This window comes from Convolutriloba macropyga, chromosome 12, assembly GCF_964194025.1.
Source record: "Convolutriloba macropyga chromosome 12, txConMacr16.3, whole genome shotgun sequence".
Taxonomy (NCBI): domain Eukaryota; kingdom Metazoa; phylum Xenacoelomorpha; order Acoela; family Convolutidae; genus Convolutriloba; species Convolutriloba macropyga.
Window position 1 is genome coordinate 7,887,897 of NC_134479.1, and position 26,977 is coordinate 7,914,873.

The 26,977-nt window shown below is 33.8% G+C and overlaps 1 protein-coding gene across 1 annotated transcript in view; it reads right to left on the reverse strand.

The window, feature by feature from the left end:
• LOC142351062 (uncharacterized) overlaps nt 1–26,551 on the reverse strand; it is a 161,382-nt gene extending 134,831 nt beyond the window's left edge. Inside the window, exons 1-5 of the mRNA XM_075403140.1 lie at nt 26,411–26,551; nt 21,159–21,745; nt 20,515–20,687; nt 16,226–16,379; nt 10,590–10,729 (exon numbers count right to left, since the gene is read on the reverse strand). Coding sequence (XP_075259255.1) covers nt 10,590–10,729; nt 16,226–16,379; nt 20,515–20,687; nt 21,159–21,745; nt 26,411–26,534 — 1,178 coding nt within the window. The 5' untranslated portion in view covers nt 26,535–26,551. The remainder of the gene's footprint in view (nt 1–10,589; nt 10,730–16,225; nt 16,380–20,514; nt 20,688–21,158; nt 21,746–26,410) is intronic.
• Between the last annotated feature and the right edge of the window lie 426 nt (nt 26,552–26,977).

The following is a 26,977-nucleotide window of genomic DNA, read 5'->3' on the forward strand; positions in this document are numbered from 1 at the left end:
AACAACAAATTTGTTAGAATGAGTCGTATGTTCACCAGAAGGAACTAGGGGTATTAGTAGGTATTAAAGAAACAGCGGGTATCCAACTGTTGGGACATAAGCTAATTACTCAATATCATGGGTCTTTTTTGAATTGGATATATAATGAATTAGATATTTTATTGTAAAATTGTGAATTGGGTATATATTGAATTGGGTATTTTTATGTAAAATTTTGAATTTAATTATTTTGCTTGAAAATAATTTACTAAAATAGTTTTTAATCAAAGATTTCGTTTTCTACATAAGGTTTTTATCGAAAAATGTAAATTTTAATGTTTTTTATTTTTCTATTTTTCCATTTTTCAGTTTTTGAAGTTTTTCCAATGTAAAATTTTTCATTTTTATTGTTTTTTAAAAAATATTGTTTTACTAAAACAATTTTTTTTTCAAAAATGTCGTTTTTTTACATAAGAGTTAGCACAAAATGTAAATTGTGTTGTTTTTTGTTTTTCTATTTTACCTTTTTCAGTTTTTGAAGTTTTTCAATGCAAAAATTTATAAATTAATTTTTTTTTCATTAAAAAGTGTCGTTTTACTAAAAATTTTTTTCAAAAATGTCATTTTTCATATAAGGTTTTTTAACAAAAAATGTAAATTTTGTTGTTTTTTATTTTTTCTATTTTTACATTTTTCAGTTTTTGAAGTTTTTAATGTAAAATTTTCAACAATTATTTTTTTATTAAATATGTCGTTTACTAAAATCATTTTTTTTCAAAAATGTCGTTTTTTACATAAGGTTTTTAACAAAAAATGTAAACTTTGTTGTTTCTTATTTTTCTATTTTTACAATTTTCAGTATTTGGAGTTTTTTTTTCATGTAAAATTTTCAATTTAATTATTTTTTTCATTAAAAAATGTTGTTTTACTAAAAAAATTTTTTTTTCAAAAATGTCGTTTTTTACATAAGTTTTTTCAACAAAAAATGTAAATTTTGTTGTTTTTTATTTTTCTTTTTTCACATTTTTCAGTTTTTGAAATTTTTTAATGTAAAATTTTCAATTTAATTATTTTTTTTTCTTTAAAAAATGTTGTTTTTTTAAAATAGTTTTTTTTTTCAAAAATGTCGTTTTTTACATAAGGTTTTAACCAAAAATTTATATTTTATTGTTTTTTATTTCTCTATTTTTCCATTTTTCAGCTTTTGAAGTTTTTTCATTGTAAATGAAAAAACTTCAAAATTTGAAAAATGGAAAAATAGAAAAATAAAAAACAATAAAATATAAATTTTTGGTTAAAACCTTATGTAAAAAACGACATTTTTGAAAAAAAAATTTTTTAGTAAAACAACATTTTTTAATGAAAAAAATAATTAAATTGAAAATTTTACATGAAAAAAACTCCAAATACTGAAAATTGTAAAAATAGAAAAATAAGAAACAACAAAGTTTACATTTTTTGTTAAAAACCTTATGTAGAAAACGACATTTTTGAAAAAAAAATTATTTTAGTAAAACGACATTTTTTAATAAAAAAATAATTGTTGAAAATTTTACATTAAAAAACTTCAAAAACTGAAAAATGTTAAAATAGAAAAATAAAAACAAAAAAATTTACATTTTTTGTTAAAAACCTTATATGAAAAACGACATTTTTGAAAAAAATTTTTAGGAAAACGACACTTTTTAATGAAAAAAAAAAATTAATTTATAAATTTTGCATTGAAAAACTTCAAAAACTGAAAAAGGTAAAAATAGAAAAACAAAAAACAACACAATTTACATTTTGTGCTAACTCTTATGTAAAAAACGACATTTTTAAAAAAAAATTGTTTTAGTAAAACAATATTTTTTAAAAAACAATAAAAATGAAAATTTTACATTGGAAAAACTTCAAAAACTGAAAAATGGAAAAATAGAAAAATAAAAAACATTAAAATTTACATTTTTCGATAAAAACCTTATGTAGAAAACGAAATCTTTGATTAAAAACTATTTTAGTAAATTACTTTCAAACAAAATAATTAAATTCAAAATTTTACATAAAAATACCCAATTCAATATATACCCAATTCACAATTTTACAATAAAATATCTAATTCATTATATACCCAATTCAAAAAAGACCCATGATATTGAGTAATTAGCTTATGTCCCAACAGTTGGATACCCGCTGTTTCTTTAATACTTACTAATACCCCTAGTTCCTTCTGGTGAACATACGACTCATTCTAACAAATTTGTTGTTAAGGCACTATCTTGCTAATCCCCTTCGTTTGAACAGCTTGGGTGTCATGCTTTGAGGCACGTCTTTGGAAATTTACATTATTAAACTGCAATATGGGAATGGGTAAATGACCTTACTAATTTAATTTTAAGGGATTATCTTGCTAATCCCCCTCGTGTGAACGGCTTGCGTGTCATGCCGTGAGTTACGACTTCGGAAACTTACATTATTAAAGTGTAATATGGTAAGGGGTAAACGACCTTACTGATTCGTTGTTAAAGCACTATCTTGCTTATCCCCTTTATGTGAACTGCTTGGGTGTAATGCTGTGAGGTACGTCTTTGGAAATTTACCTTATTAAAGCGCAATATGGGAATGGGTAAATGACCTTACTAATTTAATATTTAGGGATTATCTTGCTAAACCCCCTCGCGTGAACAGCTTGGGTATCATGCTGTGAGGTACGTCTTTGGGATTTGAGGTAAAATGGGCTATACGTAATCTTTATACATTATCATTTTAATATTTTATTGTGTTTTGTTTAAAACTAATTTTTTAAGGCAATATCTTGCATTGTTTAACATAAAAAACAATGCAAAACGTACAGTTTTTTATTACATGAAGTTTTAAACAAAGAAAAACGTGTATAATAATTTTTTTTTATTTTCGGTTTGTTAGTTTTTGATGTTTTCAAGCTACTTTTGTTCAATTAAATTTTTTTTATAGTGGTTTTTTTTAAATACATGTTAATTCAAAATATCGTTTTTGACATAAGGTTTTCAACAGAAATTGTGTTTTTTAAATTTTTCTCCCTGTCAAATCTCCAGCTTTTGAAGTTTTCGAATTTTTTTCTAATTTAACTTTTAATATTTCATTTTACTGTGACCTTTTAAACTGAAATTTCTTGGTTCCCAATTTCAAAAGAAATATCTATTATTTTTTTGAAAACTAGTCAATTTCTAGCATTATTATGCCATCATATAATCTGCAGCGAGCTAATCATATTCCAATGCGACCTTTCTCTGATTTAAAAAGTAGTAAAATAAAAAACAATTAATTACAAAACGATCACAAATACAATTAGAAATTACAAATATTATACGTTATCAAAATGATCAAGAGTCCAAATTCCGAAAGCATAAGCTTTCTTCTCTGCACAGTGAAAGGTTTTTTCGTGTCGATACGGATAGTTGCTGCAATCCCAGTCAGTATCCAAATTGTTGAGAAGTTTGGAAACTTTTGGACAACCAAGATCATCTAGATTCTCCACATCTTTACACAAGTAATTTGAGAGGAGATTACATTTCTCCAAACCTTTCGCAAAGTATTCTGTTGTAGGTGAACAATAATGGTGAATGATTGATGACAACTCAATATATTCCAGTTTTCCACTGCTCCAATTGATCCCATGTAAATTTTTAGTGTTCCACCTTGCTTGAAAAGTAGGTTGGTAGTCTTTGGGTGGCAGGAAACTGAATCCCAAAACAATTCCGTCCCTGAAAACACCCAACTCCTTAACAATTTCCCCCTCCAAGCACTCAATATCAAATACAACGAGAGACATTCCTTTTTCTAGATTACAATATCAAAAAAGGATAAGCAGTCTAGTCTTTTGAAAAATTGAGGATGGAAAAGTTTAATAAGAACAAAAAAGATTAACCCATTTAACCCATGAAACATGAGCTGGGAAAATTTGGTAACATGTAACAGTATCCTGGACCCTTCGGCAGAATCGTGCAGTACAGCAAGTAATCGAAAAACTTTCAATCTAGTAAAGAAAAAGTCAAGAAAGGAACTTGCTTAACCAATAAGTCCTCCATGAGGAAATTTTGGTCATTTTATTCGGAATTTATATTTTTGTCCCATATTTTACAGGCTGATAAGAAAGAGTTTTTGCGTTTTTCATTTTCGGGAAACCATGAAGGTATGTTTCCGTAACAATTGAATATGTTGACAAGAATGAAACTACCAAAAGATATGACTGGAACTACTACTTTTGGTAGTTACTTTTGGTGAATTGAGCAAAAGATGAGATCTGGAAGCAGAAAATAAGAAAACCTGGATGAATAAGGGTAACTGAACAATGTAAGGGTAAAGAAACAAATGACTGAAATATCTTGAAAATTAACCTCGATATATCGAGCCAATGAAACTTAATTAAAACACAGAAGAATTGGGAACAAAAAACCTCGTAGCCGATAAGATCTTAAAAAACATTTCGTTAAGTCAATGAAAGTTGTGTAGAAAATGATTTAGTGTTTATGTCATTTCTGTTTTTAGTATGGTCACGTGATGTTAGTAATGAGTTTTTCATTAGTCAAGTGAGGGAGAGTATAGCGAGGTATACCAGCAAGCTAGATTGTACTAAGGTTGGTTCCGACAGACTTTAGTGAAGTGTTTTTAACAGCCGACGCTTCCTGTACCTCTTCCTTTGCATCTTGCCCAGTTTCCGTAGAAAAACACGACAAGGGAGCTGTCTTGTCAAATTTTTTCATGCCAAACTTGGGGTCAATTGCGTTTTCTTCTTCTCTACTTGCAATAAAACTCTCTGTCAGTGACACATTTTCCCACTCGTCACAATCCTTATCAGGTTTCTGCGAATTTTCAAAGTCGTCAGACAAACACCAGAGGAATTTAAGTTCTCTCTCCTGCTCAAAAAATCCGAGTAAATTTTTATACATTGGTCTATAAGCAAACTCATAGTCACAAAAATGTCCACGGACGAATCTACTTAGTTCCATGTTGTCTGAGACTTGTAAAGTTTTGTTTTCGATGTGGGTCACATGAGTTCAATGACCCATACAATACCTAGGTATCTGTAATTCGGTAATTTTGGTAATCATACGTCTTAGTTGACCTACATTTTGTTGAGCGGCTCGCTTGCAAGGATGAAATCACCTAATTGTCCGTATTTGCGAAGACAGTATGACGTGATTTTTTTGGTATTAGGACTTAATTGATACATTTACGACTAATTTCTAACGATAGTGAAAAATTCCCGATAAATTTGTGCTCATAAAACCTCTATCGATCACCTGAGAAGATTCGCTCTTACAAAAGAAGATGTCAAAAAATGATGTTTGTAAGATCACTAAATAATTGGATTGACAGAATGAATTTAAATAAATACAGATGATGGCAAGTTGTATAATTTTTGATATATTTTGGATAAATATTTGATAAAATTTTGTTATAGTGCTTATAATTTGGGCGTTTTTCGACATTACTAAAGAAAATTGGGTAAAATTTGAGTATTTTTTGACAAGATTCAGCTACTTTTGGTAAATATAAGTGGCAGGAATTGGACAGTTTTTAATAGAATTGTTTCGGTTTTGATAGGAATTAGGCTTTTTTTGGCAAAAATGTAGTTTTTTTGGTAAGAAATGGCTATTTTCAACCTGTATTGGTTAATTTCTTTTAAGGTTTTGGAAAGTGTTTGTCAGAACTGGGCATTTTTTTCAAGAATTGGGGATTTTTTTTATCAAGAATTGGGCATTTTTAAGCAAGAATTTGATATTTTTTGGCAATAATTGGATAATTTTTCGTAATAATTGGCTTTTTTTGGCAGCAATTGGGTACTTTTTAGCAAGTTTTGTGTAGTTTTTAGACAGAATTGGATATTTTTTAGCATGAATTGGGTAATATTTTTGCATTTTTTCGGTATTTTTTAGATAAAATTGGGTATTTTTGCCATGATTTGTGTGTTTTTCTCAAGAATTCGATATTTTTAGCAAGAATTGGGCATTTTTTTTCAGAAATTGTGTGTTTTTAGGCAAGAATTGTGAATTTTTCGGCTGTAATTGGATAATTTTTGATAACATTTGTCTAATTTTTGGTACTTTTTAGCAAGTTTTGGGTATTTTTTAGACAGAATTCGGTATTTTTTGGCATGAATTGGGTGTTTTTTCAAGAGTTGGGTATTTTTTAGCAAAAATTGGATATTTTTGGCAAGAATTGTGTATTTTTAAGCAAAAATTTGGTAGTTTTTGGTAATAATTGGATAATTTTTGGTAACAGTGGTCTATTTTTGGCAAGAATTCGGTACTTTTTAGCAAGTTTTGGGTAATTTTTAGACAGAATTGGGTATTTTTGTATCTACGCGGGATAATATTATTAAGGGATTATGTTACTAATCTACTTCGTGTCAACAGCTTGGGTATCATGCTGTGAGGTACAGTTTTGAAAATCACGTAAGCCGTACGTAACTGTAAATGAGTCACCCTATCTAGTTTAATATTAAAACATTACCTAGCTTATCCCCTTTGTGTGAACAGCTTGGATATCATACTGAGGTGCGTCTTTGGCAATTGACATTAGTGAAGTGTAATATGGGAATGGGTAATTGACCTTCTTATTTTGTTATTAAGGGATTATCTTGCTAATCCCCTTCGTGGGAACAGCTTGGGTATCATGTTGTGAGGTACGTCTTTGGAAATTGACATTAGTAAAGTGCAATATGGTAGGGGGTCAATGACCTTACTGATTTGTTGTTAAGGCACTATCTTGCTAAATCCCTTCGTGTGAACAGCTTGGGTGTCATGCTGTGAGGTACGTTATTGGAAATTTGCATTATTAAAGTGTAAAATGGTAGAGGGTCAATGACCTTACTGATTTGTTGTTAAGGCACTATTTTGCTAATCCCCCTCGTGTGAACAGCTTGGGTATCATACTGTGAGGTACATTTTTGAAAATCACGTAAACCATACGTAACTGTAAATGAGTCATCCTATCTAATTTAGTTTTAAAACATTACCTAGCTAATCCCCTTTGTGTGAACAGCTTGGGTGTCATGCTGTGAGGTGCATTTTTGAAAAGTCGTACGTAACTGTAAATGAGTCATCCTAAATTATTATTGAAGGATTATCTTGCTAATCCCCTTCGTGTGAACAGCTTGGGTATCATGCTGTGAGGTACACTTTTGAAAATTTACATTAATAAAGTGTAAAATGGAAGGGGGTCAATGACCTTACTGATTCGTTGTTAAGGGATTAACTTGCTAATCCCCCTCGTGTGAACAGCGTGGGTATCAAGCTGTGAGGTACATCTTTGGGTTTTGAGGGAAAATGGGCTATACCTAATGTTAATACATAGGTACTTCCTTTTACCCCCCCCCCCCCTGTCTTGCTCACGTTATACTACTTAAGCCAAAAAAGTGCAAGCATTAGGGCGTCCATTAGGAGAGGAGGGAAGTGGGGGTCTCAGGGCCAAGCGTGTAGAGTGAGTGCTGGAATGGCATGGGAGGGGGGATTGGGGACTGGACGGGGAGTCTAAATTGACAACTGGAGTAAGGTAGACGGGCGCGAGGTGGTGAGGATAAGGAGTAGGAGGAAAAACAGGAGGAGGAGGAGGAGAAGGAGGAGGAGGAGGGAGGAGGAGGGAGGGGGAGGAGGAGGGAGGGGGAGGAGAGGGAGGGAGGACGAGGTGAAACTTCCAGCCATATTTCGTCATACCAGTTTTTTAGTACATATTTTGGAAAACATACGGAAAATTAAGTTAATGGAACTCAGTCTAACAATAGTTCAGAAAATTTTTAGCTCTTTAATTGGCACTGGAAGTCAATGTATAGTTAAATTCAAAACGCTAATATGTTAATTGATCCCATAACCCCGATTAGGATTGACAAAACAACGAAATGGAAAAATTGATTGATGTACGAAAACATTCTTAAAGTGCAACAAGGACTAGTATCAAAAACAAAACGTTAAAGATGTTAACTAAGACTTATAGGAACAAAATTCAAGTAGCGGGCGTCCAAAATTGGGCTTTTAGAGTTTATTCCGTTTCCATTATTAATTTCGTTTTCATGACTCCGTTCACATTAGATTGCTTTGCTCAGCAACTGCTGTCCAGAAGCACTTTGAGCAGAATGAACGAAGATTAATATAAGAGAATAGAAGTCAAAACGATTTCACGCAAAATGTTGAACAACTTACGATTTAAGGCAAAGCAAAACAAGTTGTTGTTCGACGGAGTAAAAAAATAGCCGGACATGTCCTGAATTACAATCCGAACAAATGCATTAAATGAAGAGCTGATCCTGACAATAAAAATTTCCAGCAACAAATTATGATAAAGCAAATGATGCAATATACGCAAAAAAAAATTCTTTCTAAAAAGTAGCTTCAAGGACAATCAATGGGAACAACACGTCAGAAAAATTTTGTGCCTCTAGATTGAATACACAATAAAAGAAACTTGTGGAATTCAACAACAGAAGAAGCAATAAGGGGCAAAATCTGAGAACATTGGCCAAAATCAGAATCAATTTAAAAACTAGTGGCGTCAAACTGACAAAAACAGAAATTACATACTAAAACCCTTTATCACAGCAGATATTCAACTTTAACAGTCATAAAACACAGATCAGCATCTCAGTTACGTAAAAAAGTGATAAACAGCAACAAATGAATGCAAGATATAAAAGTTCACCAAAAAACTTAAAGCAAACAGAAAGTATCCAAGTGAATGAAATCGATAACTAAATCGATAGCTAAAGCCGATAAACTGACAACAATTACCCCACACTAGCAGCTCAATGAGATACTAAGCACAAAGATTACATGAAGAGCAGCAAAAACGAGCAGGAGCCAAAAAACAACAAAAGAAATAATTAGAAAGTCATAAAGCCCCGTTAAAACCTGAAACCATTGATTAGATAAATGTATGCCTCATTAGCAAACAACAACAATTGACATTATTGACACTAAGTTATTAGAAAACCTGTTTTAACAAAAAAAATCGGGCAAAAATTAGAAATTTTCCTATATTTTTTGAAAAAAAAAACTGGTTCAAATTAAGCAACATTAGGAACTAAGTGGACCTGTAATGAAGGAGATTGAATGATAAGACAATAAAAAGTACAAAAAAAACACGCAAAACTCGCTTATGGTTTTGGGGAGGAAGCTTCACTTAGAGGGCTTCGAATGACATCGTTAGAGTTTATCCTATACCAATACAACCGCTAAAAATCTAAACTGAAAAAAAGACATCAATCTTGGCGCACTTTTCATTTGACTTTTAGCAGTATAGTGCCACAAATTGAGATCGGCTTCTGAATTTTGTGAAAGAAAGAAATTTTGATCACACAAAACGAAAAAGTTCCGCGCAAAGTCAAAACGGTGAAGCAGAAATTTTGCATTAAAAAGAACAACACGTTTGCAATGATTGCTTTAAACTTCGTTCGAGAGCAATTAAAAAACTGGACCAAGTGGGCCAGTCTAAAAAATCGCTGGGAGTTTTTGAAAACAAATCGTGAAAAAGTTAAAACCTTTAGATATCAAGTGACACTATCCCATTGCTACGCCACATTAGTGGGCCACAGAGACCAGTCATTATTGAGACCAAGAAACAAGACAAAAAACAGAAATCACTGAAATTCTGCGAAAACAAACAGTGTATATTTGATATAATTCATTAGCTGTTCTTTGATTACTTCAAAAATACGACAATGCAATTTTAGGACAGATGTAGAACTTTTTAAACAATTCTTTAGAAAAAAATCAGAATAAAAGGCGAAAATAAAAATAAATTCTGCTTTCAAAAACCGAAAATTTGTTCAAACATGTTATTATTGTAAAAGAACATAGGGCTGCTATGATATCCGGCTGGAAAGATGAAGGGGGCTATTAACAAATATTTCCGGATATATCCTTAAACGACAAAATTTTCTTGTTAGTCAAAATATTTCATTAAAAAGCCTTTATTTTGCAAAACCATTCAAGATTGAAGCTTTCGTCAAAAGAACAGGAGCAACTTTCAATGTGTTGGCTATTCCAAGCAGAGATAGTTTTTTTTCAAAGAGAAACCGAACGCGGGTAAATAGTTGTTTCTAGCTTATTATGTCAAAATAAATTAACAAAATAATAACAAAACCAACAAACGTCGGAGCGAATTGCTCTGAAACAACCGGCGAATGGTTGGCTTCGCCAGTAGCAAGCTACGGTTTAGTGAGGCTAGCCTTAGCTTAATTGAAGGGGTTTGAGGTGAGCGCAGCGAGGTTGTTTAGTTCTGAGAATGCTTTGGCCCGGGGCTCTGAGCTCTACCATCTAAGATCTCCGAGAATTATATTTCAACATATACTTGTCTCTTTTCCCGGAGGCCTAGTTTAGGTTAAATCCCGACTACGTCTCCGTATCTATCAAACACCATGTTTTGATTCCGGTGAGAGATTTTGCATGAAGTTTCAAAAATTGCACTTAACAGGAAAATATGAAAAGAAGTCTTTCAAAATCTTGCCTTTAATGCCGATTATGGCAGTAAGCATATTGACGGCAAGACATTCTTAGATTCTATACTTGCTTCTCTTGGATAAAACAATAGTGCTGAATTTTCAAGTGATAATTTTCAAAACAAAAAAAACTAAATTGATCAGTGAACAAACTAACTTGGTGGAGTTCTGCACATTCTCACATACTGACGCCATTTGTCGCTTGATCAGAATTGTCATTGAGTCCCGAAAACTTTTGCCAGGAGCTGATGCGGGGGCCAAACTGATCAGACAAACAGACAATAAAAAGGACGAAATCTGAAAAAAAAAAACAATTAATTGTAGGCATTACCCGTATTTTACTTTCCTTCTGTTTCCTGGAAAAAGTTTCTACAATCAGGCAAAAACTTTCCATAAAAAGGAAAAATGACTACAATAATTGTTTCAAATTTCATTCAAAAGCATATTAATCACAACAACTACGATAAAAGAAACCAAAAAACTAAGAAAGTTCAATGATAAAATTGCTTAGTCTTACTTGCTTTTAGCAATTTTCAAGACTGCCGAATTGAGATGCAAATAATTTCAATATCACGCAGACCAGCCGGCAGAATATCCCCCCTAACTTATATTTTACGTCTCAATAACTGCGCTAGTTAATTGCGGTTAGATTACATTCACCCAACGCCAAAATCCCTAATGTACAAAATATCCGATGCCAGAATACCCAATGTATTCCCTTTGATTTTCTTGTTCAATAATCCTAGTACAAATTAGCAGTTGGTACTACAAGCATGCTTTAACATACTTAGGTGCATATTTGATCCTAGGTTCAGTTGTGACACTTTATATCAAGTCTCACGGAGGTACGTCCAAATTAAGAAGTCTTTTAAAACTTGTTATATATATATATATATATATATATACATAATTACATTATAAATTATTTCGTTGAGGCATTATTAAAATACCTAATGTTTCTAATAACTTTAACAATTGGGGATCTTTTCTGTTTTTGCCCCCCCCCCCCCGGTCCTACATAAACAGTCTGTTTGCACTCCCCAAATATGTACCTTTTGGTCATTTGAGATTCAGTCATAATAAATTGCCGGTATTGTTAAACGATTATATGGTTTTTTATCCAAACATAGACGGCAGATTGTCGGAATAGCTGCGAAAGAACAGACCTGCGTGCCGTATAATAGAGATAGAAACAGAGAAAGACCTAAATTAAAAAAAATTGACGACTCTCGAAAAGCTAGGTAAAAAAAATTCAGCGATAAGTTAATAAAACTTGTTAAAATTCATTCCGCAGAAGCCTCTTATTAGCGACCTTTACTGTACATATGAGTTCCTTTGACCGTGAACAAATTCAATTTAAACGTAAGATTTAAGGTGCAAACGTCAATTTATTGAGTGAGGTAAGTCACGCACGTATGATCAAAATCTAATCAGGCAAGAATGAGAAATGACTTTTTCAGCTTTGCTGTGTGAACGAATGTAAAACGAAAAAGAGCGTCACAGGACGAAACAAAAAACATAGCCGGAAGAAATCCGGAAGCGACTCGAAGCATCAAAAATTCACAAAAAACCGTAATCGCAACTGAAGCCATTACTTTTTTAATTGAATCAATAACTCATTACCTCCCCAGGTCTAATCTAAAAATTGGTGAAATTTAAACCACTATCACCCACGGAAATAAATGCAGTAAAATTTTATATTATTGAAAAATTTTGGTAACGTTAAAAAGGTCCAAAATAATTAGGATGGCCAAAATACTGATAGGCTGAAAAAGCTGACACGGCTATCAAATGCACTCAAATAATTCATGACTCTAATCTCAAAGGTCGCGAAAGCAAACGGCAGATAATAATCTTCTCAAAGGTCGCGAAAGCAAACGGCAGATAATAATCTAAAATTTTCAAAAAAGAATGCTCAAATTTAAGAATCAGAAAATCACTTACAATTAGATTTCTAATCACTGCAATTAAGACAGAAACAACACAATGCTTCCTTGATGTATATATTCCAGACATCATGATTTCATACTAATTCTAAAATTTAATTAACCATAGAAAAGACAAGCAACAGAAAAATAATCAAAGGCAAACAACAGTTTAAAAACAACACCAAGGCCTGAAAAAAAATTGCAATAAACAGCAAGTAAAAATTCGCTGAAAAAAAGCTGAAATTAAATAAAAAGCTGAAATTCAAATTTTTAACAAGAGAGAAAAATACAACCAGAATAAATGTAAGTGTCAGGACAAATCTACAATGATGCAAAATAGAAAGGGAAGAATATGGACACAATTTAAGGAGCGCCGTGACAAAGACTAATTCTTGATTTTTGAGAGTTAAATATCAAATTGAAGAACAAGAAAAACGAAAACTTTTATTTCATTGTTCAGCATTCGAGACATCGAAAAGACAACGAGTCAACCGAGACAAAGATCCGTCCTCCTGGAGAGAACAAAAAAGAAAAGGAGAACTCAAACACACGAAACATTGAAACATTCTGTAAAAAAATGGTCGAAAAATGAAAAAAAAATTGCATTTATGAAAAAAATTATAACTGTTTTTCAAAAACTTTACGCAAACAAATAATTGAATTTTTATTGAAAGAAAATTAAGTCCCTCATGTCTCACAAAAATACTTTTTCCAGTAATTAAAACCAAAATACAGACAAAAAACAGGAAAATTGGAAAAAACTACCAAAATCGGATAAGCATATGTAGAATTTTATAAAACAAAATTACATCGAGGTAGAAAGATGCGTTGAGTATATTAATTGTCAAAGGGAACTTGCCATAGTAATTTATTTTTGACAAACAGACGGCTGAAAGAACCAAAAATGAAGAAATTAATAGCAAAACAGCAAAAATTAACAAAAAAATCAAGAAATGTGTCAATTTTGAACTTGAACCACATTTTCAGGCTCCGCAAAACACCGTGGTATCAATTTCCGAGGTTTACATTTCAATATAGCATCAACTAAAAGTCATTTCTACAAAAAAACAAATTAAAAGCAAAAAAAACGGCCACTTACACGAAAAAACAGAAAACAGTTATCTATATGTGCCATTCAGTCAAAAACTTTTTTTCAAAGTCAATAAGTCATTTACTAAACGCAGCGCATGATCAAAAAACTTCTCTTGCTAAGAAAAAATTAGTTCAAACGGCAATATTACTCACTTTCGCTTTTAGGTCAAAACATTCTCTGAACGACTATTATTTCCGATAAAAAGACCTTAAGAAAACCAATACTCCTCTTCTAGCCGTAAAAAAAAGACAGCGCCCGATACAATTCAAATTCTTTGAATTGTAAAAACAAGAGAAGGCCAAAAATAGACTCAGCTATCGCTGTGCGGCTATTAAACAGCATGTGCTCCAGCAACTTAAACTTGTACCGTTCTTTATAAAGTTGGGAAAAACACAAACTGTTAAACATAAAAGACGAACATCAGGGCGAATTGTTCTCAACTCAACAAACAGGCGAGCAGTTGGCTTCAGTAGTAGCCAGGTGCGGTATAGTGATGCTAGCATTATTGAGGGCCAGGGCTGAGAGGGCTGGAAGAGGGGTTCAATTCGCCAGGTAGAGGAGAGTGGAATGGGGGAAGATTCGGGGCGGCAAGGGGGGATGACTGAGGGATCAAACTTTCAAGATTAATCACCGCTCTTCACGCCATGAAATTGCTTCCTCGAAATAGTAATGTTGAATCGCATACTTAGAGACTAGTAAGGCGTAAGGCTCCAAGCGAGCTGTTCAGTCGCAAAATATCCTCCCGGTTTTACCCGTTTTTGGGGGACGAATTGTAAAATCAAACGAAAAATCGATCAAGTGAAAAATAATTAAGGCCACAGGACTATTATAATTGCTATCAACTTCGTTTGAGAGCAATTAAAAAATGGGCTCTGCAATTTATCTGTAATACTTACTCAAATAGGTTTTCTAATTTCACATTTTTTTAATCACATTTTAAAAAAAAAATCAGTTCATACGGCAATTTTACTCATTTTCGCTTTTAGCTCAAATCATCGTCTGAACGAAGAGTACTTCCGGTAAAAAAACCTTAAGAAAACCAATACTCATATTCGAGTCGTAAGAAAACCAAGAGCACCGCAATATAGCTAAGCTCAGCTTACAGCTTCGCAGCTATAAAAAACAGAAAAGATCCCATTGGGCATATTTTTGTAAATTCGGTATTGGGTATTTGGCCCTGACACCGTTCATTGCAATTGGTTTCTCCTAAAACATTTTGTGTCACGGGAGACGAAAAAGATATCATCGAGCTATGATGTAACAGAACAAGCAGCACTATACTAACATGAACAAAACTGCAAGCTGCAATTCGTGTCTGGACAAATTTGAGGAACTTTTTGCCCAGAAAAGAATCGAATCTCAACACCTCGACAAAAACTTCCACGCAATTTGATTCACACTCTGCCAGGGCTGCCGATAAGCTCTCATTCTTTCGTAGCCTATGAAAACAAAAAAAACCAAATTAAAAGCAAAAAACAGGGCCACTTACACGAAAAAACAGAAAACACGAAAACAGTTATCTATATGTGCCATTCAGTCAAAAACTACTTTTCAAAGTCAATAAGTCATTTACTAAACGCAGCGCATGATCAAAAAACTTCTCTTGCTAAGATAAAATTAGTTCAAACGGCAATTTTACTCACTTTCGCTTTTAGGTCAAAACATTGTCTGAACGACTAGTATTTCCGATAAAAAAAACCTTAAGAAAACCAATACTCCTCTTCTAGTCGTAAAAAAAAGACAGTGGCCGATACAATTCAAATTCTTTGAATTGTAAAAACAAGAGAAGGCCAAAAAATAGCCTCAGCTATCGCTGTGCGGCTATTAAACAGCATGTGCTCCAGCAACTTAAAATTGTACCGTTCTTAATAAAGTTGGGTAAAACACAAACTGTTAAACATAAAAGACGAACATCAGGGCGAATTGTTCTCAACTCAACAAACAGGCGAGCAGTTGGCTTCAGTAGTAGCCAGCTGGGGTATAGTGATGCTAGCATTATTGAGGGCCAGGGCTGAAAGAGGGGTTCAATTCGCCAGGTAGAGGAGAGTGGAATGGGGGAAGATTCGGGGCGGCAAGGGGGGATGACTGAGGGGTCAAACTTTCAAGATTAATCACCGCTCTTCACGCCATGAAATTGCTTCCTCGAAATAGTATTGTTGAATCGCATACTTAGAGACTAGTAAGGCGTAAGGCTCCAAGAGAGCTGTTCAGTCGCAAAATATCCTCCCGGTTTTACCCGTTTTTGGGGGACGAATTGTAAAATCAAACGAAAAATCGATCAAGCGAAAAATCATTAAAGGCCACAGGACTATTATAATTGCTATCAACTTCGTTTGAGAGCAATTAATAAATGGGCTCTGCAATTTATCTGTTATACTTACTCAAATAGGTTTTCTAATTTCACATTTTTTTAATCACATTTTTAAAACAAAAATCAGTTCATACGGCAATTTTACTCATTTTCGCTTTTAGGTCAAAACATCGTCTGAACGAAGAGTACTTCCGGTAAAAAAAACCTTAAGAAAACCAATACTCATATTCGAGTCGTAAAAAAACCAAGAGCACCGCAATATAGCTAAGCTCAGCTCACAGCTTCGCAGCTATAAAAAACAGAAAAGATCCCATTGGGCATATTTTTGTTAATTCGGTATTGGGTATTTGGCCCTGACATCGTTCATTGCAATTGGTTTCTCCTAAAACATTTTGTGTCACGGGAGATGAAAAAGATATCATCGAGCTATGATGTAACAGAACAAGCAGCACTATACTAACATGAACAAAACTGCAAGCTGCAATTCGTGTCTGGACAAATTTGAGGAATTTTTTGCCCAGAAAAGAATCGAACCTCAACACCTCGACAAAGACTTCCACGCAATTTGATTCACACTCTGCCAGGGCTGCCGATAAGCTCTCATTCTTTCGTAGCCTATGAAAACAAAAAAAACCATTTCAATGAAAGTAAATAGAGAATGGACAGCTGAAAGTTAAAAAAACGGGTCTAGTTCAATTCACAAGAACACAGACTCTAATGAGACTGATCGAAGAAAGTAATCACTTGATTAAACCTGAAGTCTATCAATCATCGAACGCTTGGAAGTTCATAGTCGTGGAGTATTATTTTTCTCTTAGCGGTTCCATTATGTTCACTGGCAACGAGTATAAAATCATTTCATTACTCTGCAGCGATTGCAAAAAAAGTTTTGTAGGTAAGTTTACCCGCATTTTGGGGACAAAGTGGAAAAGATAGCTAGAAATTTTTTTTGTTAATGCATGGTGGGCATGAAAAAACTTTGGAAAAACGCGAGATTTTTCAGAAAAAACTTTTCAAAAGTAAGGTGTTTTGACATCTAAAACGTATTTGAAAAGAAGCACAGGATGGCGTAATGTTAAATTGTAAGAAGAGTCAAACTTGCTTTACTTGAAACAAGATTTTACAGCTCAGTTAAGCTGTTTCTCAAGTAAAAATAAAACAGTGATTGATGCCAGTCGTCAGTTGAGCGCTGTAGTGGAAGTGACTTAATATCAAAGCTTTCATTACATTTAGTTTTGTATGGACCGGAAAAAAGTTTTATTTCATCGCTCGCCAGTATTCGACAGGTCATTTTCGCAGTAATTTTTTCACTTCCTGGTGATCCGTCAAACTTTGATCCATACAAACTCTCAAATAATTGATGATTTCGGGGAATCTTCTCATCATTTACTAAAATAGATCTCACGATTCTGTTTTTGGTTTTCACCTAATGGCAAAAATGATGGAGTCTGATCTGTTCAAAAAAAGATTGAGGTTGTTTACATCAAAATATTCTGCTACATCTGCTAGACAAGACTAGATTCTAGAATCTGCGTATTGCACAAAATCCTTGAGGAACACCTTGATAGAAGTCAATTCAGCGCAATTAAACATTTACGAGCAATTCCTGAAATGTAAACTTCGTAAAAGCTTGATCTGAGTGCCTTTATCTCATCAAATACGTTTTCATGTGCAACTGCGTAAAAAGCCTTGGAAATCGAGTAGTGCATTTGAAACATTCATTTTCACAACTTTTAGAAAGTAAAACTTGACTGAAACAAAAGAGAACACATTGGGTTGAATAAGAACTTCGGAAACTTTATGGCTTTGGTGATAATGTGTTATATGCCTTTGGTGATATCATTTTAAAAAATCCGGATCCAACCTTCAAGAGCGCAACTGTAAAGGACTCTCGCCGGTAATTCTTACCATCAGTTTCCTCTTTTGTGAATACATTAGTAACGAAACATTTATAAGCATTGTGGTAAATGGAAATTTTGTTTACACACTTCCATGCCTACGAAGACTTTGCTGAAATGTGAGCTTTAATTAGATTAAAGGAACGAACGACATTATGTATTTGTTGCTCACCAACATAATTCAGAAGTATTGTATTTTTCAATTTATTAGTAAGAAAACAGGTGGAAATATAAGTAAAAAACTTGTTTTTACTATGAAAAAACTTGAAATATAAGTAAGAAATTTGTTTTTCTCACGTTCAGTTTTGTCAATGGAGAAGTTCAGTGATTCGAGAAAAACACTGCAAAACGTTTTCATATACTATACGCTAGTACAGCAATTTATTCCATTTTTTTGCTATCCATAGAAAAGTCAAATCTCAGGTGATGATTCAGGACCGTCACTTCTGATAAGTTGATCATTACTTTTGAAAGTGCGATCTGCTCGTTAGCAAGTTGAATTTTTCGAGTTCATTTACGAGGGCTTTTATTTTCTCAGAAAGTACGCAGGTTTCACTGGACCCGTATAAAACATTTCCCCTAGTTTTTCAAAAAATTTCTAAAATTGTTGTTTTTTAACAACCTTCCTGCAGTTTCAGGTGAAAAAATTCAACGTTGCGATGAGGGTTTCTTAAAACCGAGATCATTGTTTTTGGTCAATATAATTAAAGCAGGAATCTTTCCAATAACATTAATGAGCTCTATTAGTTGTTCTATTGACCCCTGTTTCACAGTAAACAAGGTCAGATCTAATTCGACATGCTTAATGAGCTCTATCAGTTGTTCTACGTTTTGGAAATCCTAGCTTAGGGGACATATCTTTCACGCCCCCAGGCACACGTTCTAATTTTGTACTTGGTAACCCGCTGTATACTTACAAAATTTGTAAACTGGGGGCAAAAAACAGAGCGCCAAAACAGAATAGATCCTTTTGATGAAGAAGTAAAATGAAATTTATAACTCTGGGGTTAAATTTTACCAGTCAAAGAAAAATATAAAATTAGTTAAATCTCCGCTGATCTTTTCTGACCCATTCCTTTTCAAAGGCTAAAACATCACATACGCTATAATTCAGTCAACCTCCGCAAACAGCAGGTCATACGCATTTCTCTTACTGGATCTGCTCTGGAACATCAAAAGAAACAACGAGGATCATCAACATTTTCATGAAGTCAGCAGCTTTTGGCCACTGGTTCAACTAAAACTGGCTCAAACAAAAATGAAATTGTACCCTGTTTACAATCTCAAAAAGAAGTAAAATGTCAAAGTTTGAATAAAAAACTGATAACGGAACTCAATCAGCAGCCCATAAAATCTAGTCTTGAATTAGCTTTTAGCGAATATCCTGTGTTGAAAATTTTTTTGAAGTTCGTCATTTAGTAATTTAAAAAATATACCAGCAGATCACCGGTTCAAAGCCACAAAAACATGTATATTGATGTGGAAATCATAGTTTTGTAGTTGGACATACCTCTGTTTCTTAAATAGACGACATACTAATACCACCAGTGAAACCAGTAAGAGCACCTTGGGTTGAATAAAAAATTTTGAAACAACATGGCTTTTGTGATAACATGTTGAATGGATTTGGTGATATAATTTGGAAAACTTAGGATCAATTTTCACAAGACCTTGAACAGCGCACCTGCAACTGAATTTTGCGCGGAAATTCTTGATATCAGTTTCCTCTTTTTGAATACATGAGTAACGAACCACCGGGAAAAAATTCTTTATCGATTATTTAACTATTTGCAAGAATTGTGAGAAGTAAAAATTTTGCTCCATATTATTCATGCCTACGAAAATTTTTGCTGGTATGAGAGGATTATTAAGATTTAAGGACCGAACGATAATACGTATTTCTTGCTCACCAAGAAAGTTTACAAAAAAAAGTACTGAATTTTTCACTTTATTAGGAAGAAAACAAGTGGAAATATATAAGTAAAATACTTTCAATATGTTGTTTTCCTAATTTTAAGTTTTGTCAAGGGAGAAGGAGAAGTTCAGTGATTCGAGAAAAAGAACAGATAAACGTTTTTGCGGACTATACGCTAATACAACAATTTATTCCAGGTGTTTTTACAGGTTTTTGTTATCTATAGGAGAATCATATCTCAGCTAAGCGTTCAAGACCCTGTGTAGTAAAAACATCACACCGTTACTTCTTTTAAGTTGATCATTATACCTTTAAAAGTGCAATATGCTCGGTAGCAATTAGAACTTTCTGAGCCTATTTACGAGAGCTTTTTACGAGAGCGCCTCCGAATGTGCGCAGGTTTCACTGAACCCATATTTAACATTTTCCCTAGTTTCTCAAAAGTTTCCTTGTTAATATCGTTACGTTTTTTAACAACCCTCCCGCAATTTCAGGAAAAAGATCAACATTGCGATGACAGTTGCTTAAAACCGAGATCATTGTTTTTTTTGTTAAGTAAATTAAAGCGGGAAGTTTTCAACATCACTACTCAGCTCTATTAGTTGTTCTATGGACCCCCTAGGTCATGGTAATCAAGGCGCGAATTCTTTCAACATCATTACTGAGGTCTTACATTTGTTCTACGTTTTGGGACCCCTAGCTCAGTGGACATATATCTTTTACGCCCCCAGGCACACTTGCTAATGTTGTACATCGTAATGTGCTATATATTTACACATAATTTGTAATTGGGGGCATAAAAAACACCAGGGGCCGAAAAAGAATAGATCTTTTTTTTTTCTGAAAATGGAAATTTTATCAGTCAAATAAAAAAATTAGTTGAACTTAGACTGAACTTTTCTGATCTGATTTTTATTAGGGCTAAAATATAACTTACTTTTGACTAGCACGCATAAGTCGGTCAACCTCCACAAACAGCAGGTCATACGCATTCCTCTTAGCGCAAAATCCACAGAGCAGTTCCAGTATGTTTGGAATCTGCACTGGATCATCCACAAGCAACAATTCCATTTTGGCACACATACTTCTGATCCATTGTGCATTCATGTCCTGTTTTCAAGACAAGGCTCTAATTTAAACAATTTGTTTTAAAAAAACTTAAATTACAAAACACCCATCCACAACACTGGGTGAATATTGGCTGCTTTGGGGTTCCTATTGATTAAAACACCAATGTTCAAAAGTTGATTGGTGTAATAATTTCCATTACTGGTTTACTTAACAAGTCCCCCCCCCCCCATTAAATTCTTCTTAAATAAGATACCGAGACTTTACAAAAAAAGAATTTATTTTTGCACATGAAAACGGGGCTTTTAATTTACGCCCTATAATTGCATTTTTTACTGCTTTTAATTATCGAATGTCATGATTATTACGAATGTTTCTAGCGTTTCTGTATATTTTCATCTGCCTTTTTTTCCGGTTTTCTTCCTAAAAAGTCTTTGATTAATCTTTCATTCATTAAAGAATGAATTCAAAATATATGCATTTAAAAAAATCTTATTCAAATCAGAGCCCTGCCTTAGATGGCGGCGGAAGCGGGAAATTAATCCGATCAACTAATTTGATCACGTCTCCCAGAAACATCTTCACATTCCACTCGCTTTCTGTCATCAGGTATTTGACCACTGTGATCACAGTTACAGAAGGATGCATACTTTTATTAAACAGCTTTACATAACCGTCCTTTTTTTCACTTGAAATTCGCTCCAAAATTGGTTTTATCAATCCAATTGCCGAATAATTTTCGATATCTTCCGCCGGGTTGCAAAGAAGGTCCAAAATGTAGTTAAGTAACTCGACCATTACGGAACACGGCGCATCTGGGCAATACACAATTTCAGTTGAGAAAAACTCGTGAACGTCGCTCAGAACTTGACGTTCTTCAGAGTCGTCCGTAAACGCTCGCTGTATCAATTCTAACAAGAACATTCGAATTCTTGTTTGATCAAAAATGAGGCACTTCAAAAGACGAAGCAACAATTTCATATTACCCTGAAGAGCTCTGTCAATGACATCTTCTTGTAGAGATAGTTGCTCGTCCTCTGTAAGCTTTTCGCAGAATGAGATAGCTTTTGCATGAACAGTTGGTTCTTTCTTTCGCCTTCCTTAAACATGAAAAATAGCTGAAAGGGTCTGGTGAGAAAACATTTCCTTGAGAGAAAACCGCTACAATTTTGCAGTTTTAGCCATAACTGTTGTACTTAGATGTGGGTAGTGATGGGCAACTGTTAGGTAAAGGTTCCAACTTCTCAAAGTGACTTTTCACATTTAAAAAGGATCAGAGCTCATTAACTTACAATGCACATTACAACCTAAACGTACTCAAATGTTATTTACCAACGTTAAAAAAGGGACAATGAATTCAATCCATTATTTCTGTGCAAAAACAAATGAGTAGATTACACAAAACAAAATGCCAGTGCAAAAGTATTAATAATAAAAATAATAGCAATGTCATTACTGAAAAAAGTTTATTTATTCATATTGGAACCCAAGAAAAGTCAGTTTTTAAACCTTACCTGTTACATGTTTCCAAGATAAACAATCTGACGAATGCATGCAAGAGTCTCTTTCAAATTCTTCAAAAATATAAATGAATATTTGTTTTTTTTTTTGAATTTTTTATCGTTTTTCTTAAGTGACAAGGTAAAGAACTCCAGTCCTGTAAAGCTTTTCTAACGAACAAAATTTCCAGTTCAGAGCTTTTGAAATTAAAGCCCAAGAGCTCGAGTCCAGTTCATTCATTTTTGTTGTTTTTTTTCAGATTTTATGATCACGGCCCCTGCTTTTATCAAATGCAGGCAATTGGTTGGTTTTAATCTTCCAAAAGTAATTTATTCCCTTTAATTTCAAAAAAAATGCATAGGTCGGATGTTAAGTTTAATTTCAGATCTCTGGATGAATCGAATTTTTTTCTAAAGATGCTAACTTTAACTGCCCAATTTAGGTTAGAATCAGGTGTTAGAATCAGATTTTGGTTGAGAGACTGAATGATAGTTGCTGAATAATGAATGAGCCTCAAAACTAATGCGTCGGGAATGAGAATTTTTTCATAATGTCTGGAATGGTTCTCCTTATTCTATAAATAGTCTTAATACACATAGCCATTTTTTTGTATGTGTTTTGTTTCTTCTTGGAAAGTTAATAATCTATAAATGTGGACGCCAAAGTATTTGAATGCCTCATTTTCATGAATGACTACATGGTCAACAATCATATGTGCATTGGTAGTTCGTTTTTGGCTAAAGACTATAATTCTGTTTTAGAGGCATTGAGGCTTAATTCATTTAATTGGAAAAAGGTATTTAATTTTTGTGTTTCCCTTTCTAAAATTATTTTGGCATCTTCGATTGAGGTATTAGATGTGAGAACAATTGGTCATCTGCATATTGAACAAGTTCTGTTTCGTTGTCAAGGTAGTTATGTCATTTAAGTATCAAATGAACAGCAGTGGGCCACGGACGTTCCTCGAGGAACTCCTTTTGTGAGTTCAACTGGATCTGATAGAATGATTTGTATTGTTAATTGTGGCTGGCGATGAGACAGAAAATTTTTGATTTAGAGCCTAGACGATTTATGGAAACCTATAATATCTAATTTCTCATCAAGGATTTTGTGGTGTATGGAGTCAAAAGCCTTTCGAAAATCCAGCAGGGCAGCAGATATCTACCTTTATCAGTTTCTGGGCGTTTAAACTCAGTACAGTACGTGATTGCGTTTTGGTGATGAGCTTTTCACTTTGATACGCATGATGTGAGTGAAATTGGTCTATCGTTGTCTGGATCCTCTGTCTCCTTTTTGAAAAGTGGTGTTACAATGGCTTTTTTCGAAGACTTTACCAAATATTAGTTCTTTGATAAATTGATTTATTATGACAGATTTGGAGCAACTTCAGACGCTGCATCTTTAAGTGGCCGTGCTGGTATTGATGAAGAGCCTTGTGGTTTACTTACCTTGAGATGACGTAACGCGACGTGGCATTCCTTGTCTGCGACAAAGCGGCCACTAAATGTTCGTTTTGAAGTGTGGTGTTTCTCTCAAAGGCCTCTGAAAACTTTTGTTCCTTTGTATTGGCCAAGTTGAGATAATCAAAAATTAAGAAGGTTTGCCATTTTTATTTTCTCGGTATGTAGTCTCCGAAAACGTTTCTCAAACATTTAATTTCAGTTTGCGTTTTTCTCTGATTCCGTATCACATTTATCAGTTGCCAATTTTGTCTTTCCGCTCCCGTAGCTTCAGTGAGATCTGCGTAAAATTTGTTGAAATCATTTGTTTTAAAAACATCTTGCTTTCGTTTAAAAAAAGTTTTGTAGTTTTCGTCATTTAAAAATTTATCATTGGAAATTTTAAGAAACTTAGCTTTTCTAGTTAGCCGTATATCAGCCAGTTAGAGATTATTTTTATTGTTTCGTATGAAATATTTTTTTAGAGGCGCATGGTGATTTAGTACTTGCGCAAGCAAATAATCAAAAACGTCAACCATTTGAGATGGGTTCAAATTTTTGTTATATAAAAGTGACCAATTATAGCTGTCTCGTAGCATGATTTTTTATAGTTGCTCTTGTCAAGAATATATTTAATTAATCGGAGTTGTTTTGTTTTTGCATAGTTAAAAATTCCTACAACACCAAAATGTTCACTTTTTAGGTTATTATCACAAGTTAAAACTTTTTCAAATAAGCTGGCTCCACATATGAGATATTCAATTAATGTTTGAGTTTTTGAATCATTGGAGATTCTTGTTGGTTCTTTGTAATTCTTAACCAGTAGTCCATAAGGTGTAGTTACTCATTCATTTAAATACAAGCTAGATTGTTTTTTTATTCGGGCAGTATGAAATATTTAGTTTGCGATGTTGAGAACTGTGGGCTAAATTTGTCCAAAAAACAAAAATAGTTTTTTCAGACAAAGAAGTCCAAAAAGTGCTTCAGTGAATCAATGTAGGAAATAATTCCAAAAACGAACCAAAGCTTAAATAAATTTGCTATCACTTTTAGCCAAATTACAAGTCTTATATGAAACAAGAACTGATATATCTAGCAAAAAACAATTACATCATTACATCACACGGCGAGAACGAAGATTTCAAATTGCAAGAAAGTTATTCTAGCTGCACTCTTATTCAATTAGACCAGGCGTATGTCCTCAATTAAACTTGGTTTAAAGATTGTAAAGTCATTTTTAGTGAAGTTAGTTACGCGTGAAGGGAAGTTTGAGCCGGTGGGGGTGGGGTGCAGATAGGTGTGGAATGGGGAGGGAGTAATAAGTGGGTCCAGTCTGCATATGTAAAAAACTGCGTATGGGTCCAAAAAGACTAACGGGCATGTAAAACTTATTCTGACTGCGCATGTAAAAATTATTTTGTCTTCTCAGAAGCTTCACTGAATTGTACACTGAGAGACTATTAGAAATTGAAGAGGTGCTCAGTGACTTAATGCACTCCGTGCTCTACCCGTTGAGGACAAGTCAAATGCGTCAGACAAAAATTCGATCAAGCAAAAAAAATTGCATAAAAACGATCAGGACAAATCTAATTGCAAGAACTTCATCAAATCAAGAGAAATCAAAAAAGGTCACCGTGAAAAAACACTGCTTGAAAGCCTCCAAAGACACAAAAACTCCAAATTGTACCTAAAATCTGGTAAAACGTCCTAAATGGTCAAACCGCCTCCAACCAAAATTTACGATAAACCTCCTTGATCGAAAACGTTTGACTGCAGGTAAAAATTACTAGCAACAGCGCTCGTAATCAAAAAAACTTTGGCGCACAAAAAATATCTTTCATTACTCCATAAAACATCATTCTCACTCTTCTATGATCGTTCACCATCTTGACCTTCAACGCTTTCTGTTCACATGCAGCATTAACTTTCACATATTTCCTGATACTGCAACCATTGAAAAACGGAAGAAGACCATACAGCCTCATCGGTCGTAAAACGTAACAAAAAATTGCCGGAAAAAAGCGGCCGTTGACGCACATCGGGATTGAAGCAGAAAACAGAAGAAATAGAATTTGACAGAATTTTTTACTAAGTTTTAAAAAGTGTTCTAATTCGGTGTGCAGTTTCAGCTATATTCAAAACTATAAATTAGCTTCTGAACAAAACTAGAAACGAAAAACTGATTGAAAACACCTAAAAATCAACTATCTGAAAAACCTCAAATTTAGCATAAGACACACACTACCAACCAAAACTTTCAAATCCATCAAAGCAAACCAAAAATTAAAAACAGAATCAAACCTCCTCATAAAAACCCGCATGTGAACAAAATCGCACGCTTAAAATTTCTTTTCACACCTCTTAATGTCTCGCTCTCTCTAAAACCGGTATGAAAAATTGCTCTTTCCGCTCTGCTCTTCAATTTTCGTCAGCAACCAAACCACTCACGCGTGAAACCAAAAAATTTTTTCACGTGTTTCATTTCCTGCTACAAAATTCAATCTAATAAAATTTATTTAAAAAAGAACTTCTGTAGAACTCCTTTTCGAGTCGTTAAAAAGACAGCATCCCAATACAGTTCAAATTTTTTAAGTTGTTAAAATAGGAGCGCAATAGTAGCCTGCTGAGATGAGGGGGTCTATTAAAAAAGCCAAAGAATGTTTTGTTTCCCATGTACTACCCTATGGCATCTATGGTTTTCCAGAGATTGAAATTTACTGTCTTATAAAGCTGTTCATGGCAGAGACTTTCATCATAAGTATCACATAAGTATTGTTGACGACAATGACATTGTTGATTCTACCACTTTGTTTTTTTCATCCTTACCTTTGACATCACCTTTTTTTGACTTTCGACCATCTTTGGACTGCTTCTCCTTTGGATCAGTTTCCAGAACTGATAAGAATTTTGGCAGCGTCATGCTCGGTTCCAAAGCACAGATCTTCGCCATTCATTCAAATATCTTAAAATCTCTTTTTCGTAACTTTCCTCGCACACGTTTTCAAATAATAGCAACGGGACGGGACCTATATCGACGGTCGAAATTGACTACATTTAACTGATTTGTGCTATTCCACCCCTACCGAATAGAATTCAAAACAAGAACTTTAGTACAATATTTGACGCGCCCAATTAAAACAGTCCTCTTTTGTAGCATGTAAAAATTGTATTGGCTAGCCCCTCGCCCTATTAGGTTTACATGATCATTATTACATCTTGCAGCGTGGATTTCCAGAGATGAAAAAAACATAAACGGCTACGTCGGGCAAATTGGGACTGCGTCACACCATCCATAAATGCGGCTAAATGTTTATCCCGTTCTCGAATACGAAAATTCAAATGGTCAGACGAAAAGTCGACAGGACAAAAACACAATAACATAGCAGGACAAGT